An 18,465-nucleotide genomic window follows, 5' to 3' on the forward strand; every position below is an offset into this window, starting at 1 on the left:
AATGTCGTATGCCAAATTTAGTCAAAAGCTTTTTTGGAATCAACAAAGCATGAGAAGACTTTGCCTTTGTTTTGGTTTGTTTGTTTGTCAATTAGGGTGTGCAGGGTGAATACGTGGTCTGTCATACGGTAATTCGGTAAAAAGCCAATTTGACATTTGCTCAGTACATTGTTTTCACTGAGGAAATGATCTAGTCTGCTGTTAATGATAATGCAGAGGATTTTCCCAAGGTTGCTGTAGACGCATATCACACGGTAGTTATTGGGGTCAAATTTGTCTCTACTTTTGTGGATTGGGGTGATCAGTCCTTGGTTCCAAATATTGGGGAAGATGCCAGAGCTAAGGATGATGTTAAAGAGTTTAAGTATAGCCAATTGGAATTTGTGGTCTGTATATTTTATCATTTCATTGAGGATACCATCAACACCTCAGGCCTTTTTGGGTTGGAGGGTTTGTATTTTGTCCTGTAGTTCATTCAATGTAATTGGAGAATCCAGTGGGTTCTGGTAGTCTTTAATAGTTGATTCTAAGATTTGCATTTGATCATGTTTATGTTTTTGCTGTTTGTTCTTTGATATATGGCCAAAAAGATAGCTCTTCATGTTGTTGTTTGTTTAGTGTTTTCCAATATTCCCAGAAGTGTTTAGAGGCTATGGATTCTTCAATGATGTCAGTTAACTATCTCTTTCTCTCTTTCTATCTCTCATTCTTTCTTTCTCTCTCTTCTTTTCTCTCTCTCCTCTCTTATTCTCTCCGTATAAACAAATAAATATTGGTTATATTTACAAAGGTGTTTGTGCTTCACTGGTTGCCCTTTTCTTGTGGCAATAGGTCACCAATCTTGCTGCTGTGATTGCACACTGCGGTAACAGATAAGGGAGTTTTTCCAATATTTGGCTTGTTTTCAAATTCATTGTTGGTCAGTGAGATCTGAGGGAAATATGTGACTCTAATATTTGGCAGGAGTCTCTCTCTCTCTCTCTCTCTCAGTATAGACTAGTAGTTTCTGGGTCAGCTATGAGGAAGGGCAGAAAGGTGCACTGATTCATCGCCTATGACTGAATTATTTATGCATGTGGAGTGGCCTGACAACGTATGAGCCGGTGGCTCTCTCTCCTCTCTTACTGTACACTGGGACTGTGCAAAGTGTGTGTTCAGACTGACGGACACATTACCCCACCCACTTTAATAATAATAATAATAATAATATGCCATTTAGCAGACGCTTTTATCCAAAGCGACTTACAGTCATGTGTGCATACATTTTTTTGTGTATGGGTGGTCCCGGGGATCGAACCCACTACCCTGGCGTTACAAGCGCCGCGCTCTACCAGCTGAGCTACAGGGGACTTTAACCTACCAAACTGTGTGTTCAGACTGACGGACACATTAGCCACCCACTTTAACCTACCAAACTGTGTGTTCAGAATGAAGGATACATTTTCCACCAGGGTTTCCGTTAGGGAAATGTGGCGCTGGAACATGTTAGAATAACTGTCCACATGTACTTTTCCTCAGCCAACAAGACGAGTAACAAACAGCAAAATCACTGGCCTATGTCAATCTACTATTGTAGAAAAGTTTAGGCTACCTATTCAGCTTGTTGAGAAAGAAATAGCCTATTCCAAACTGACTCTGGGACAGTTGTGGGACGATAGATCCCAAATTCATACAACCAATAGGCCTAGGCTACAATGATTTATAGAATGAGTATTTAGCTTAAAATGTTGACAAACTATTATTTCTTCACATTATAAGCACAGCAATGCACACAATGCAGTAGGCTACGACGAATGTTCGTTCCATAATGCAATTAGCGGGAAAACATTGTTGTCAAAAGGGCACTGCACATGCGAGCGGTTTAATGTGACAGAGATGAAAATAGCCATTATAAATTAAGAAAGAGAGGAGATCTAATAGGCCACTTTGAAGCAAGGTATGACATGCCTCATTTACATTTACATCATTTAGCAGACGCTCTTATCCAGAGCAACTTACAAATTGGTGCATTCAACTTATGATAACCAGTGGGACAACCACTTTTTTTTTTTTTTTTATGGGGGGGGATTACTTTATACTATTCCAGGTATTCCTTCAAGGGGTAGGGTTTCAAGTGTCTCCGGAAGGTGGTCAGTGACTCCGCTATCCTGGTGTCGTGGGGGAGCTTGTTCCACCATTGGGGTGCCAGAGCAGCAAATAGCTTTGACTGGGCTGAGCGGGAACTGTGCTTCCGTAGAGGTAGGGGAGCTAGTAGGGTCTGATCAGAGCCTGAAGGTAAGGAGGTGCCGTTCCCCTCACAGCTCCGTAGGCAAGCACCATGGTCTTGTAGTAGATGCGAGCCTCAACTGGAAGCCAGTGGAGTGTGCGGAGGAGTGGGGTGACATGAGAGAACTTGGGAAGGTCGAACACCAGACGGGCTGAGGCGTTCTGTATAAGTTGTAGGGGTTTAATGGCACAGGCAGGGAGCCCAGCCAACAGCAAGTTGCAGTAATCCAGACGGGAGATGACAAGTGCCTGGATTAGGACCTGTGCCACTTTCTGTGTAAGGTAGGGTCGTACTCTGCGAATGTTGTAGAGCATGAACCTGCAGGATCGGGTCACCGCTTTGATGTTAGCGGAGAACGACAGGGTGTTGTCCATGGTCACGCCAAGGTTCTTTGCACTCTGGGAGGAGGACACAATGGAGTTGTCAGCCGTGAAGGCGAGATCATGGAGCGGGCAGTCCTTCCCCGGGAGGAAAAGCAGCTCCGTCTTGCCGAGGTTCAGCTTGAAGTGGTGATCCGACATCCACACTGATATGTCTGCCAAACATGCAGAGATGCGATTCGCCACCTGGTTATCAGAAGGGGGAAAGTAGAAAATTAATTGTGTGTCGTCTGCGTAGCAATGAAAGGAGAGACCATGTGAGGATATGACAGAGCCAAGTGACTTGGTGTATAGAGAGAATAGGAGAGGGCCTAGAACTGAGCCTTGGGGGACACCAGTGGTGAGAGCACGTGGTGCGGAGACAGATTCTCGCCACGCCACCTGGTAGGAGCGACCTGTCAGGTAGGACGCAATCCAAGAGTGAGCAGCGCCGGAGATGCCCAACTCGGAGAGGGTGGAGAGGAGGATCTGATGGTTCACAGTATCAAAGGCAGCGGATACATCTAGAAGGATAAGAGCAGAGGAGAGAGAGTTAGCTTTAGCAGTGCGGAGAGCCTCCGTGACACAGAGAAGAGCAGTCTCAGTTGAATGACCAGTCTTGAAACCTGACTGGTTTGGATCAAGAAGGTCATTCTGAGAGAGATAGCAGGAGAGTTGGCTAGAGACGGCACGCTCAAGAGTTTTGGAGAGAAAAGAAAGAAGGGATACTGGTCTGTAGTTGTTGACATCGGAGGGATCGAGTGTAGGTTTTTTGAGGAGGGGTGCAACTCTCGCTCTCTTGAAGACGGAAGGGACATGGCCAGCGGTCAAGGATGAGTTGATGAGCGAGGTGAGGTAAGGGAGAAGGTCTCCGGAAATTGTCTGGAGAAGAGAGGAAGGGATAGGAGGGGATAGGGTCAAGCGGGCAGGTTGTTGAGCGGCCGGCCGTCACAAGTCGCAAGATTTCATCTGGAGAGAGAGGGGAGAAAGAAGTCAAAGCATAGGGTAGGGCAGTGTGAGCAGGACCAGCGGTGTCATTTGACTTAATAAATGAGGATCGGATGTCGTCAACTTTCTTTTCAAAATGGTTGACGAAGTCATCCACAGAGAGGGAGGAGGGAGGGGGAGGAGGAGGAGGATTCAGCAGGGAGGAGAAGGTGGCAAAGAGCTTCCTAGGGTTAGAGGCAGAGGCTTGAAATTTAGAGTGGTAGAAAGTGGCTTTAGCAGCGGAAACAGAGGAAGAGAATGTAGAGAGGAGGGAGTGAAAAGATGACAGGAGTCTAGTTTTCCTCCATTTCCGCTCGGCTGCCCGGAGACCTCTTCTGTGAGCTCGCAATGAGTCGTCAAGCCACGGAGCAGGAGGGGAGGACCGAGCCGGCCGGGAGGATAGGGGACATAGAGAGTCAAAAGATGCAGAAAGGGAGGAGAGGCGGGTTGAGGAGGCAGAATCAGGAGATCGGAGGGAGAAGGATTTAGCAGAGGGAAGAGATGATAGGATGGAAGAGGAGAGAGTAGCGGGAGAAGGTTGCGACGGCACATTACCATCTGAGTAGGGGCAGAGTGAGTAGTGTTGTAAGTCGCTCTGGATAAGAGCGTCTGCTAAATGACTAAAATGTAAATGTGTTGGAGGAGAGCGAGAGAGAAAAGGATACAAAGTAGTGGTCGGAGACTTGGAGGGGAGTTGCAGTGAGATTAGTAGAAGAACAACATCTAGTAAAGATGAGGTCAAGCGTATTGCCTGCCTTGTGAGTAGGGAGGGACGGTGAGAGGGTGAGGTCAAAAGAGGAAAGGAGTGGAAAGAAGGAGGCAGAGAGAAATGAGTCAAAGGCAGACGTAGGGAGGTTAAAGTCACCCAGAACTGTGAGGGGTGAGCCATCCTCAGGAAAGGAACTTATCAAGGCGTCAAGCTCATTGATGAACTCTCCAAGGGAACCTGGAGGGCGATAAATGACAAGGATGTTAAGCTTGAATGGGCTAGTGACAGCATGGAATTCAAATGAGGAGATAGACAGGTGGGTCAGGGGAAAAAGAGAGAATGTCCACTTGGGAGAGATGAGGATTCCTGTGCCACCGCCACGCTGACCAGATGCTCTCAGGGTATGCGAGAACACATGGTTAGATGAGGAAAGAGCAGTAGGAGTAGCAGTGTTTTCTGTGGTAATCCATGTTTCCGTCAGCGCCAAGAAGTCGAGGGACTGGAGGGTAGCATAGGCTTAGATTAACTCTGCCTTGTTGGCCGCTGAATGGCAGTTCCAGAGGCTGCCAGAGACCTGGAACTCCACGTGGGTCGTGCGCGCAGGGACCACCAGATTAGAGTGGCAACAGCCACGTGGTGTGAAGCGTTTGTATGGCCTGTGCAGAGAGGAGAGAACAGGTATAGACAGACACATAGTTGACAGGCTACAGAGAAAGGCTACAATAATGCAAAGGAGATCGGAATGAAATGAACTAAGCATCTGGGAAAGCGAGAGAGCGGGGCCTCCCTCACTTACGTTTCACTGAAACACTCAAATATAACTCTCCCAACTTCCAGTTTAGAAATTATAATTGTTGTAAACGACAGCGGTTCAATGTTTCTAGGAATAGACTAACTTAGTTTATTCAGCTAGCTAACTTGGTACAGTATTCTTCTGTGAAAACCGTCCAGGGCACCGAATCCTATGACGCCAAAGCCAACTAGCATGCCAGCCTCTAATAACACGGTTTAGCACCAATACTCGGTTACAACAAACCACCAGTGTGTTAACACGCCAAGCAGATCATTCGTGTCCGTGTCATAATAATATGTATTGAAATGTTCAGATTTCAAACAATTAAGTATATGTTTTCCAATATGCCTCCAGCTCATTGCAAAGTGGTGTGTGACGCGCTGATGAAGCCTGCCATCCGTTGCCGTTTGATGCTGCGTTCAAAACAACTCGGAACTCGGAAATCTCAGACTTCCGACTTTAGTGCATTCAAGACAACTGGGGAAAAAACTATGGATGACCGTTTTGAACGGTCATCCAACTCGGAATTCCAACTCGGGAACTCGAGCCTCTTTCTAGAGCTCCGACTTTCCGACCTGAAGGTCACTGACGTATTTTTCAGAGTTCCCAGTTGTCTTGAAAGCAGCACAAGTTGCTGCAGCAGCAGCTCTTGTGCTGTCTGGCAGATTTTCCACTCAAAGGCTCTGTATCTGTATGCTGTATGCATGTGATAAATAAGATACATAAGGAATATACTGTACACACACGCCAATTTAATTCCACTAAGTTATGCAAATTAACCTATATACCGATAAGCATGACCAGTCAAATGTATTTCCATCAACTGGTATTTCCATCCATGAATAAGCTAAAAAGCATTATTTGGCAATGGGATTTTTTCTTCTTCTCCCGGACAATTGGCCAGCAACAATTGTATTTATCGGCTTTTCAATTTTTTTATCAAACCAAAGCCGGCTATTACCAGCTAACGGAAAAGCTGTTACACACCCACTTTAACCTACCAAATTCCACTCCCCTAATCACAACAAAGACTGGGTGTAACAGTGAGTGTGCAGGCTGTGTGTGTGTGTGTGTGAGACCACTAAGCCTATGGAGGCCGTTCTCTGCGTGAGAACGCTATAAGTCCCCCATTAAACAACTGACAGCAGCCGGGCGGCCTCTCTCTGCCAAGCAGCTGGGTGTCCATGGCAACGGTTGTGGAGCACACCAGAAATACTTTAAGAAATTAGGAGATGGGGAAACTCATTGGCCAATGAATGGAGGAACGTATAACACCCCACCCACCAGACTGACGACCAATCAAGTTCACGTTGTCATTAGAAAACGACCGATATGGATGTTTTAGGGACGATTTTTTGGGGTTAAGAAGCCAATGGCCGATATTTCAGGCCGATATTCAATATCGTTACATTTTAAAATGTTGATGACAAAATTTCCCAGAGACAGCCGTGTATTCATTAATGCATGGATTAAAAAATCAAACAAAACATTTGACTTTGTTTTTACCAACCCAACTACATAACAACATAATGGGAATCATTTTATTTGAATGGTAAATCTCTTGATAAACTGGGTAAATGAAGATGGCATACTGTAGGCTTACTCACAATACAGGTGAATGCATATCAATAGGAGTGTTTGCATGCATTGAGTAATTGAGCTTGTTTGGGCTGATCAGTAGAGTCTATGGTGCTACAGATAACAAACAATCTGTTGGCCTTCCATTTGGGACTTATATTAGCCTACTGATCAACAACATTCTCATCGACGGGGCTGTAGTGGAACAGGTTGAGAGCTTCAAGTTCCTTGGTGTCCACATCACCAACAAACTATCATGGTCCAAACACACCAAGACAGTCGTGAAGAGGGCACGACAAAACCTATTCCCCCCCAGGAGACTGAAAAGATTTGGCATGGGTCCTCAGATCCTCCAAAAATTATACAGCTGCACCATTGAGAGCATCCTGACTGGTTGCATCACCGCCTGGTATGGCAACTGCTCGGCCTCCGACCGCAAGGCACTACAGAGGGTAGTGCGTACGGCCCAGTACATCACTGGGGCCAAGCTTCCTGCCATCCTGGACCTCTATACCAGGCGGTGTCAGAGGAAGGCCCTCAAAATTGTCAAAGACTCCAGCCACCCTAGCCACCCCAAGCCATAAGACTCCTGAACAGCTAATCATGGCTACCCAAACTATTTGCACTGCCCCCCCAACCCCCACCCCATATTTTTACGCTGCTGCTACTCTGTTAATTATTTATGCATAGTCACTTTAACTCTACCCACATGTACATATTACCTCAACTACGTCAACTAGCCGGTGCCCCCGCACATTGACTCTGCACCGGTACCCCCCTGTATATAAAGCCTCCCTACTGTTATTTTATTTTACTTCTGCTCTTTTTTTCTCAACACTTTTTTGTTGTTGTTTTATTTGACTTTTTTTTATTAAAAAATAAATACATTGTTGGTTAAGGGCTGTAAGTAAGCATTTCACTGTAATGTCTACACCTGTTGTATTCGGCGCATGTGGCCAATAAAATGTGATTTGATTTGATTTGATTTGAGAAGCATCACTCCAGCATGTCGAGCCTGTATGGAAGGACATCATATAGGCACTGCTGTTAGTTTGACAATATAAAATAAAATCTATTCAATGCAAATGGGTCCAATGTAACGTCATGATTTGTGATCACGGATGCTTATGAAACTAGTATTTATTGTCATTTTCTGTGATCTGGAAAAAGTATTTTTTTCAGCTGTCAGGACGCATCTCTAAACAACTCAGCTGCCAGGATGAAATTCGAAACAACTCAATTGGCTAGGTCAGCGATCTGTCAAGAAATGGGCTAAGATTGGATAGGGCAAGGCTGTAACTCAGCTCCCTTTCGCATCTCTTTCCATCGCTCATATCACTTGCTGGCTGCTGTTTACTTCTACTATCATAACTGGCTCAATGGCGATGCCATTTGCTACCAAACCATCAATGTGCATAATATCTAACAAGGAAAGTGAGGGTAGGAAAAAAAAGATTTTACGGCGATGCAAGTTCTGTCTGAATGACTCAAATCTGCCCATAGTTTGAGAAGTGAGAACGCATCTTTCTTGGTCCATATACATGCAGAAAATTCTTAGGTAGCTAAACCTATTGCCAACCTTTATTTTGGCATTTTAAAACACTTCCTTCTTCCCCTATTACGGCAATAATCTAATCCGACTATCAACTGTCAATTTACAGATACAATTGCGACTGGTCAGATCAGCACACTAGTAAATAGCTAACGTTACACTAAAGATGTTTAGAAACTCTGTGGTTACACCGCAAGTCAGATGGCTTGTTGCCGAAAATGGTGCATTTTCAAAATGATAACCAGCTAATGTCAGCTAGCTACGTTGGCTATTAGCTCCTATCTGATATCTTAGCACCATGTTTATCTAGCCAGCAAGCTAGCATAGTAGCTAATATAGCTAGCTAGCTAACACCACAGATAAAAGGGTTAGTTATCCATAATCTTCAACGGGTCACATAGCTATCTGCTTGCTTATTGCATGGATGTCCGGGCGTGTCGACACGCGCCTTATTATTATTGAATTAAACTAAACTAATATATAAACTAATATTTGCAAAAGGAGTTCGATTTTGGTCACTTTTGTCAATTCATCCGTTTCTCAATACTGCACCTTTCTTTCTGTTGGAGAATGAGCTAGCCTGCTGCTGCTGATTTATGATTTTCCCAGCTAGACATTCCTCTGCATTGTGAAGTGCTCATGGCTCAGGCGGTGAGTGGCGGCTGGCATAGCAGCAGTTTTGCTATGTAGAGGGACTATCGGTAAAGCCACTAGAGAAGGGCCGATAGACTAGAACTAGAAAAGGCCAATATCGGTTGTTCCCTAGTTGTCAGGCTGTGTCACACGGTTGCTAAGCTAATCACCACGCAATCTAGTGCTGGGCGGTATACATTTACAGTTACATTTGAGTCATTTAGCAGACGCTCTTATCCAGAGCGACTTACAGTTAGTGAGTGCATACATTTTTCATACTGGCCCCCCGTGGGAAACAAACCCACAACCCTGGCGTTGCAAGCGCCATGCTCTACCACCTGAGCTACAGGAGGCCCTGTATACCATATTTTACTATATACCGGTATTGATGCATGGACCGGTTTGAGTTTTTACTTTACCTTCTATAGCGGTATTTTAATGTTTGGTTTGTTAAATGTGATTAACCGGGTTTAACGTCCATTTTTATTGTTTACACCGCTACTTGAGACATCCCTCTACGCTCTCTCTCCATGCTGCTTTCCTCACAGACCTAGCCCCGCCCTCTGTCACTCAAGGAGCGCATTTGTTGTTGCTTGACCACGAGACACTTCAGTCTGCATGGTCAATGCAGCACATGCAACAATGTTGATGACAACGATGTTGTTTCCACTTTGCTTCTATAATTATACTATTACTTTGCCTTTTCTTAGCAAGTTTTTGCTAAATTGTGTTAGCCGCTAATGCTAATCGCTAGTTAGCTAGCTAGCTAATAAATGTACTGAGTCAGAGCAAACGTAGCTAGCTATACAGCCTGATTCCTGTAAGGGTTGGTGTGAGGTGTGACCCAGGTGCGGTGCAGGATAGAGAGTAGGCAGAGATGGTGAAATAAGGATCTTTACTGGTGGTCCCAAAACCAGGATACAAGATAACGGACTTGTCACAAAAAAATAAAGGAGGAGCAAATTGGTCTCCAAAAACAGGCTGACAGCAAACATACAAAATACTGACTGAAAACAACAATGAAACAGGGAGAACACTTCTTAAGTACCTGTACATACGTCTCACAATCAGACACTGATTAGTATTGTTTGGCATCGAGAACTAGCAGAGAAAACAGAGCAAGGGAACACAGGGAAGTGAGGGCATAAATACACAGGTGAACAGGTAGACATAGGTGACACCAATAGGATACTGATTAGTCCAGACTGTGAGTGAGGAGGTGCCTAAAGGTTGTCGGAGGATGACACCTAGTGGGTCTCTCTGGAACTCCGACCCCCTCCTGTAAAAGTGCCATTCACCTCGGAATCTCTGGGTGGAGGCAACGGAATGTTGTTATCAGCCCTGGGTCCAGAGTGTCCCTCCTCCCCACCCACCGGCAGTCCAGGATCCGGTCCACAGTAAAAGCCGGCTGCCCTCCGACGAGGCGCAGCGGGGGAACAGGACGAGGAGGGGGAGCCAGGGGACAGGTGGCGATGGGCTTGAGGAGGGACACATGGAACGTGGGATGCACCCCCATGGTGGGGGGAGGTTGCAGGCGGTAGGCCACTGGGTTGACTCGTTCGGACCACTCTGAAAGGCCCGACGAACCGGGGGGACAGCTTCCTGGACTCCACGCAGAGGGGAAGATCCCGCGTGAAGAGCCACACCCTGTGTCCCGGGCGAAAAACCGGGGCCGGGCGACGCCTGAGGTTGGCCTGATGTTGAGACCTGACCGAGGCCCGCTTAAGTGCCGCCCGTACCTGCCTCCAGGTGCGGCAACAGCAACTGATGTGGGACTGCCGCCTCCTCCTCTTGCTTGGGGAATAGGGGGGATTGGAACCCGTATTGGCACTGGAAGGGAGACATGCCGGTGGATGAGCAGAGAAGGGTGTTGTGGGCGTACTCCGCCCACGCCAGTCGCTGACTCCACGTTTGCCCGTTCGACTGGGGATGGAAGCCGGAAGACAAGCTGACGGAGGCGCCGAGGCAGGTGGCGAACGCCTTCCAGAACCTGGAGGCGAACTGAGGACCCCGATCCGACACCACATCTTGGGGACGGCCGTGGACCCGGAAAACGTGCTGCACCACCAACTTAGCCGTCTCCCGGGCCGACAGGAGTTTGAGAAGGGGAATGAAGTGGGCAGCCTTCGAAAACCGGTCCACAACGACCAGGATGACTGTGTATCCATCAGAGGGGGGTAGGGCGGAAATGAAATCCAACGAGATGTGGGACCAGAGGCGCTTGGGGATAGGCAGGGGCTGACGTGGGCTGACGTGAGCTCTTCGTGCGCGCGTACACCGGGCAAGCTGCCACGAAGGCGCGCGTATCCCCCTCAGCTGATGGCCACCAGAACCTCCTACGCAGGAACTCCAACGTCCTGGCGCCCCCCGGATGGCTGGTGAGGTCGGACGCGTGCGCCCACTGAAGCACTCGCGAGCGCGCAGCCTTGGGTACGTACATCCTCCCCGATGGACCTCCGCCCGGATCGGGCTCCCACGGTAGCGCTGCTCTGACCAGCCTATCGATTCCCCACAAAACTGGGGAAGCAATCAGGGCGTTGGGGACAATGGGGCCGTCCCTCTCCACCAGGTCTATGTGGTCGAACTGCCGGGAGAGCACGTCAGGCTTGGTGTTCTTCGACCCCGGACGGTATGAGATCGTGAACCGGATCCTGGTGAAGAATAACGCCCACCTGGCCTGCAGCGAGTTGAGCCTCTTGGCCCCCTGAATGTAGGCTAAGTTCCTATGGTCAGTCCATACGACGAATGGATGGGCGGCCCCCTCTAGCCAATGCCTCCACTCCCCCAGGGCGAGCTTGACCGCTAGCAGCTCACGGTTCCCCACGTCGTAATTCCGCTCCGCCGGGGACAGCCAACGGGAGAAAAACGCGCAGGGGTGAGTCTTACCGACCGTGAGGAACCGCTGGGACAGGATTTCTCCTACTGCAACGTCTGAGACATCCACCTCCACAATGAACGGCGGGGACGGATCAGGATGCCCTAGGACCGGGGCCGATGTAAAGCGCCACTTAAGCGCATCAAATGCATTCCCCGCTTCCGGGGTCCAGGCGAAGGAGTGCACACTCGTCTGGGTGAGGGCTGTCAGGAGAGCGGCTAGGGCGCTAAAATTGTGCTGCTGGTGTTCACTCATGTCCTTTGAAAATATTAGGATGTCATCCAAATACACGAAGACACTGTAGTCGAGGAGGTCACGGAGCACGTCATTGACCAACACCTGGGGCTTTCTCTCTCTCTCTCTCTCTCTCTCTCTCTCTCTCTCTCTCTGTCTGTCTCTCTGTTCTCTGTCTGTCTCTCTCTCTCTCTCTCTCTCTCTCTCTCTCTCTCTCTCTCTCTCTCTCTCTCTCTCTCTCTCTCTCTCTCTCTCTCTCTCTCTCTGTCTCTCTGTTCTCTGTCTGTCTCTGCAGCGCAGGGCTCTAGCTATTGTTTTAGTCAGTCCCAGAGCAGAGGTGGTGGATAATGGCAGCCAGATGCTTTCCACAGTAAACCTCCTCCTCCTCTCCCCTCCTCCCCTCCCCCTCCTTTCCTCTCCCTCCTCGTCTCTCCCCTCCCCACCCCCTCATCCACTGCTGACATACTTTCAAATGGTGTGTGTGTGAGCAGACTACTGTTTCCCAGCACTAAACTCAGAGAGGCTGAGCAGACTGAGGGGGAGGGGAGGGATGGAATGATGAAGTTCAGTCAGTCTCCAAGCAGGAAGGAGGGAGGGAGGGAGGGAGGGAGGGAGGAGGAAGTCCAGTCAGTCTCCAAGCAGGAAGGAGGGAGGGAGGGAGGGAGGGAGGGAGGGGAGGGAGGAGGGAGGGAGGGAGGGAGGGAGGGAGGGAGGGAGGGAGGGAGGGAGGGAGGAGGAAGTCCAGTCAGTCTCCAAGCAGGAGGGAGGGAGGGAGGGAGGGAGGGAGGAGGAAGTCCAGTCAGTCTCCAAGCAGGAGGGAGGGAGGTAGGGAGTGAGGGAGGGAGAATGAAGTCCAGTCAGTCTCCAAGCAGGAGGGAGGGAGGGAGGGAGGGAGGAGGAAGTCCAGTCAGTCTCCAAGCAGGAGGGAGGGAGGGAGGGAGGGAGGAGGAAGTCCAGTCAGTCTCCAAGCAGGAGGGAGGGAGGTAGGGAGTGAGGGAGGGAGAATGAAGTCCAGTCAGTCTCCAAGCAGGAGGGAGGGAGGGAGGGTCTGTCTCTCTCCTTCTCTGTTTTCTATCTTGCAGCTTCACATGTATGCAAACATTCTGGCAGGAGTTGTGAAACACATTAAGCCCACTCACTTCATGTACAACATATGCCTACTTCAGCATCGTGCTAGCAAGGTTATGATGGATAGACAGTGCCTTCAGAAAGTATTAACATCCCTTGACTTTTTCCACATTTTGTTGTGTTACAGCCTGAATGTAAAATGGATTACATTTCGATTTTGTGTCACTGGCCTATGCACAATACCCAATAATGTCAAAGTGGGAATTATGTTTTTAGAAGTTTTTACAAATTAATGAAAAATGAAACTCTGAAATGTCTTGAGTCAAAAAGTATTCAACCCCTTTGTTATGACAAGGCTAAATAAGTTCAGGAGTAAAAATGTGCTTAACAAGTCACATAATAAGGTGCATGGATTTTGGAATGACTACCTCATCTCTGTACCCCACACATACAATTATCTGTAAGGTCCCTCAGTCAGGCAGTGAATTTCAAACATAGATTCAACCACAAAGACCAGGGAGGTTTTCCAATGCCTCGCAAAGAAGGGCACCTATTGGTAGATGGGTAAAAAATAAAAACAGCATACATTGAATATCCCTTTGAGCATGGTGAAGTTATTAATTACACTTTGGATGGTGTATCAATACACCCAGTCACTACAAAGATACAGGCGTCCTTCCTAACTCAGTTGCCGGAGAGGAAGGAAACCGCTCAGGGATTTCACCATGAGGCCAATGGTGATTTTAAAACAGTTACAGAGTTTAATGGCTGTGATAGGAGAAAACTGAGTATGGATCAACAACATTGTAGTTACTCCACAATACTAACCTAAATGACAGAGTGAAAAGGAAGCCTGTACAGAAGGGAAAAAAGTGGCAAAGAAATTAACTTTATGTCCTGAATACAAAGTGTTATGTTTGGGGCAAATCCAACACAACACGTCACGGAGTACAACTCTTTATATTTTCCAGCATGGTGGTGGCTGCATCATGTTATTAGTATGCTTGTCATCGGCAAGGACTGGGGAGTTATTTAGGATAAAAATTAACGGAATAGAGCTAAGCACAGGCAAAATCCTAGAGGAAAACCTGGGTCAGTCTGCTTTCTAACAGACACTGGGAGACAAATTCACCTTTCAGCAGGACAATAACCTAAAACACAAGGTCAAATATACACTGGCGTTGCTTACCAAGACAACATTGAATGTTCCTGAGTGGCCTAGTTACAGTTTTGACCTAAATCTAGCAATGATCAGAAACCAACTAGACAGAGCTTGAAGTATTTAAAAAATAATGTACAAATATTGTACAATCCAGGTGTGCAAAGACTCTTAGAGACTTACCCAGAAATACATTTTGCCATTATGGGGTATTGTGTGTAGATGGGTGAGAGAAATGTTTTTATTGAATCCATTTTGAGTTCAGGATGTAACACAACAAAATGTGGAATAAGTCGAGGGGTATGAATACTTTCTGAAGGCACTGTAAATAGATGTTTGTTTAATTTTATAAACCATTAAATTGCGCTTTAGCTGACCTCAGTGGAATTTAAACTGAATTTTGCCACAAGTGAAAAGTTGTAAATAGGCTGCAATTGCTACACTGGTTTAACATTAGAATAACATTGCAGCACAGGAGGCTGGTGAATGGAGAACGGCTCAATAATGGATGGGAGCGGAGCAAATGGAATGGCATCAGATACCTAGATACCATGGAAACAATGTGTTTGATGTAATTGATACCATTCCACTGATTCCGCTCCAGTCATTATCATGAGCCCGTTCTCCCCAATTAAGGTGCCACCAACCTCCTGTGCATTGCAGTGAAGGCACAAAGCCAACACATCTGATAGTGGAATGTTTCACAGTGAGGACTTCAATAGCTGTGATTTAAACTGAGAATGTTTCCAGAATGTTATGTCAAATCGTTACTCTTTCATTTGAACCATGTCTCTTGCTCTCTCTCTCTCTCTCTCTTTCTCTCTCGGGTTCTGTCTCTCCCTCTATCTATCTCTCTTTCTCTCCCTCTCTCCGTGTCTCAGTGGCTCTGGGGCGTAACCAGGCCTTGAAGAGAGAGAAACCCAAATGGAAGAGTGACTATCCCATGACGGACGGCCAGCTGCGCAGTAAGCGGGATGAGTTCTGGGACACGGCGCCCGCCTTCGAGGGACGCAAGGAGATCTGGGACGCGCTCAAGGCCGCCGCCCAGGCCTTTGAGAGCAACGATCATGAACTGGCCCAGGCCATCATCGACGGGGCCAGCATAACACTGCCACACGGTACGACACACAATCAATCAATCAATCAATCAATTTTATTTTATATAGCCCTTCGTACATCAGCTAATATCTCGAAGTGCTGTACAGAAACCCAGCCTAAAACCCCAAACAGCTAGTAATGCACCACACACATCTGCTCCTCTATCATCTCTATCTCTCTATCTATCCCCTCTGTGTATCTGTTAGCCTGTAACATAACACTGCCATGAAGTGGCCCAGGCGGGGTCGGCGTAACACTGCCACACAATACGTAACACACTCCATAGACTCCTGCCCTCTATAAGCTCTATCTAGCCCCTCTCTGTCATAGTATAAGACACACAGCCCTCTATCTGTCATGGCATAACACTGTCACATGATAAGACACACAGCCCCCTATCTGTCCCCTCTCTGTCATAGTATAAGACACACAGCCCTCTATCTGTCCCCTCTCTGTCACATGATAAGACACACAGCCCTCTATCTGTCCCCTCTCTGTCACATGATAAGACACACAGCCCTCTATCTGTCCCCTCTCTGTCACATGATAAGACACACAGCCCTCTATCTGTCCCCTCTCTGTCACATGATAAGACACACAGCCCTCTATCTGTCCCCTCTCTGTCACATGATAAGACACACAGCCCTCTATCTGTCCCCTCTCTGTCACATGATAAGACACACAGCCCTATATTTGTCATGGCATAACACTGTCACATGATAAGACAAACAGCCCTCTATCTGTCCACTCTCTGTCACATGATAAGACACACGCCCCTCTATCTGTCATAGTATAACACTGACACATGATAAGACACACAGCCCTCTATCTGTCCCCTCTCTGTCACATGATAAGACACACAGCCCTCTATCTGTCCCCTCTCTGTCACATGATAAGACACACAGCCCTCTATCTGTCATGGCATAACACTGTCACATGATAAGACAAACAGCCCTCTATCTGTCCCCTCTCTGTCACATGATAAGACACACGCCCCTCTATCTGTCATAGTATAACACTGACACATGATAAGACACACAGCCCTCTATCTGTCATGGCATAACACTGTCACATGATAAGACACACAGCCCTCTATCTGTCCCCTCTCTGTCACATGATAAGACACACAGCCCTCTATCTATCCCCTCTCTGTCACATGATAAGACACACAGCCCTCTATCTGTCCCCTCTCTGTCACATGATAAGACACACAGCCCTCTATCTGTCCCCTCTCTGTCACATGATAAGACACACAGCCCTCTATCTGTCCCCTCTCTGTCACATGATAAGACACACAGCCCTCTATCTGCACACCATCCTTGTCATACATTTCTCTCCTTCTCTCTATCTCCCTCTATGACCCTTTTATCAACTACACATCATCTGACTGTTTTTATTTATGCCACTTTATGGTCACTCCCTCCATAACCCCCCTCCCTCATCTCTCTCTTTATCTCTCTTCTCATCTCTCTCTTTATCTCTCTTCTCATCTCTCTCTTCAGTGTCTCTCTATCAACCCCACATCTAGCCCTTTATCTCTCTTCTCATCTCATCTCATCTCCCTCCTTCTCCCTCTTTCATCTACTCACTCTCTCTTACTACATGTCCACTTTTCTCTTCCAGGATTTTCTCGTCTTCTTTCTTTTTGGTAAAAGTAGAAAAATAGTAATGAGTTGCATTTACTGTGCTTCCTTTCACCAATCAAATGTCTTTATAATGGAAGGGTTGTCCTTTTGTCCACCAGCAGTGGTGGCCATTTGGAGAGAGAGAAGTGTAGTGGGATCTTTGGTGACCACAGGACCTGGGTTTAACATATCATCCTAAGGACTCTACAGGGCAGGCTCCCTGTTACTATCCTGGGCAGGGGTATTGGATTCTCCTTAGAGTAGACCAGAGGAAAGAGTGTCCCCTACTGGTCCTCCATCACCCCTTACTGTATAGTAGACCAGAGGAAAGAGTGTCCCCTACTGGTCCTCCATCACCCCTTACTGTATAGTAGACCAGAGGAAAGAGTGTCCCCTACTGGTCCTCCATCACCCCTTACTGTATAGTAGACCAGAGGAAAGAGTGTCCCCTACTGGTCCTCCATCACCCCTTACTGTACTGTATAGTAGACCAGAGGAAAGAGTGTCCCCTACTGGTCCTCCATCACCCCTTACTGTATAGTAGACCAGAGGAAAGAGTGTCCCCTACTGGTCCTCCATCACCCCTTACTGTATAGTAGACCAGAGGAAAGAGTGTCCCCTACTGGTCCTCCATCACCCCTTACTGTACTGTATAGTAGACCAGAGGAAAGAGTGTCCCCTACTGGTCCTCCATCACCCCTTACTGTATAGTAGACCAGAGGAAAGAGTGTCCCCTACTGGTCCTCCATCACCCCTTACTGTATCTTCACAGGCGGTCTCTCGACCGGACCCAACCCTGTTTGGTGGGGTTATGTGAGGAGATATGCTGTAATGCGCACTGCCTCTGCAGGCTCTCTCTCTGGTCTCTCTGGTCCCCTGTGTGGCCCTGAACTAGCTCCTCAACAGTAGTCTCTCTGTCTGTCCTCCTCATGTCTCTCTGTCCCCAGGACACAGGCAGCTTATCTAACTAATGACAGGAGCACAGATCCCCCCGGCTGTGTGTTTGGACTAATGTGTGTGAATGTATTCCCTTTCTAGATGGATGACTACTGCTGAGAGGCATAAAATAACAATTGTTTCCTGGTGTATCTGTGGAGCAGCCTTAATGTGCACACACACACACACACACACACACACACACACACACACACACACACTCCTTTTCATAAAGTGGAAAACACTGGCCCCACTTTTCCCCTTCTTTATGTCATTTTATATCACCAGTAATGCGATATGGGTTACGCACAGTATTCCTATTTCAGGGTTGTAGTGCAGCTTTTAGATAGTGTCTGGGAAGCTCTCAGCAAGGTTACCTACAGTACCAGAGTGCTGCCTTATCAGAAAATGGATTTGGCCAAAAGGTATTGTAAACCTCCTCTCCAGAGCCCATTGTCTCCCACAGTCGCTCCATTGTGCACTGAGACATCCTTATCTCCCCCGACAATCGGCAGCCATTTTGGCTCAGACAGGGTGTCACTGGGTTGGTGTAAATCAAAACGTGTATTTCCCCCCATCCAGATTAGCTGGGT

The 18,465-nt window shown here is 47.4% G+C and overlaps 1 protein-coding gene across 1 annotated transcript in view; it reads left to right on the forward strand.

Annotated features, from left to right (window-relative positions):
* LOC121579177 (ubiquitin domain-containing protein 2) overlaps nucleotides 1-18,465 on the forward strand; it is a 61,865-nt gene that overhangs the window by 30,370 nt on the left and 13,030 nt on the right. Inside the window, exon 2 of the mRNA XM_041893533.2 lies at nucleotides 15,095-15,331. Within this exon, the coding sequence (XP_041749467.1) occupies nucleotides 15,095-15,331 (237 nt within the window). The remainder of the gene's footprint in view (nucleotides 1-15,094; nucleotides 15,332-18,465) is intronic.

The sequence above is a fragment of the Coregonus clupeaformis genome, chromosome 13 (genome assembly GCF_020615455.1).
Source record: "Coregonus clupeaformis isolate EN_2021a chromosome 13, ASM2061545v1, whole genome shotgun sequence".
In the NCBI taxonomy this organism is placed as follows: Eukaryota; Metazoa; Chordata; class Actinopteri; order Salmoniformes; family Salmonidae; genus Coregonus; species Coregonus clupeaformis.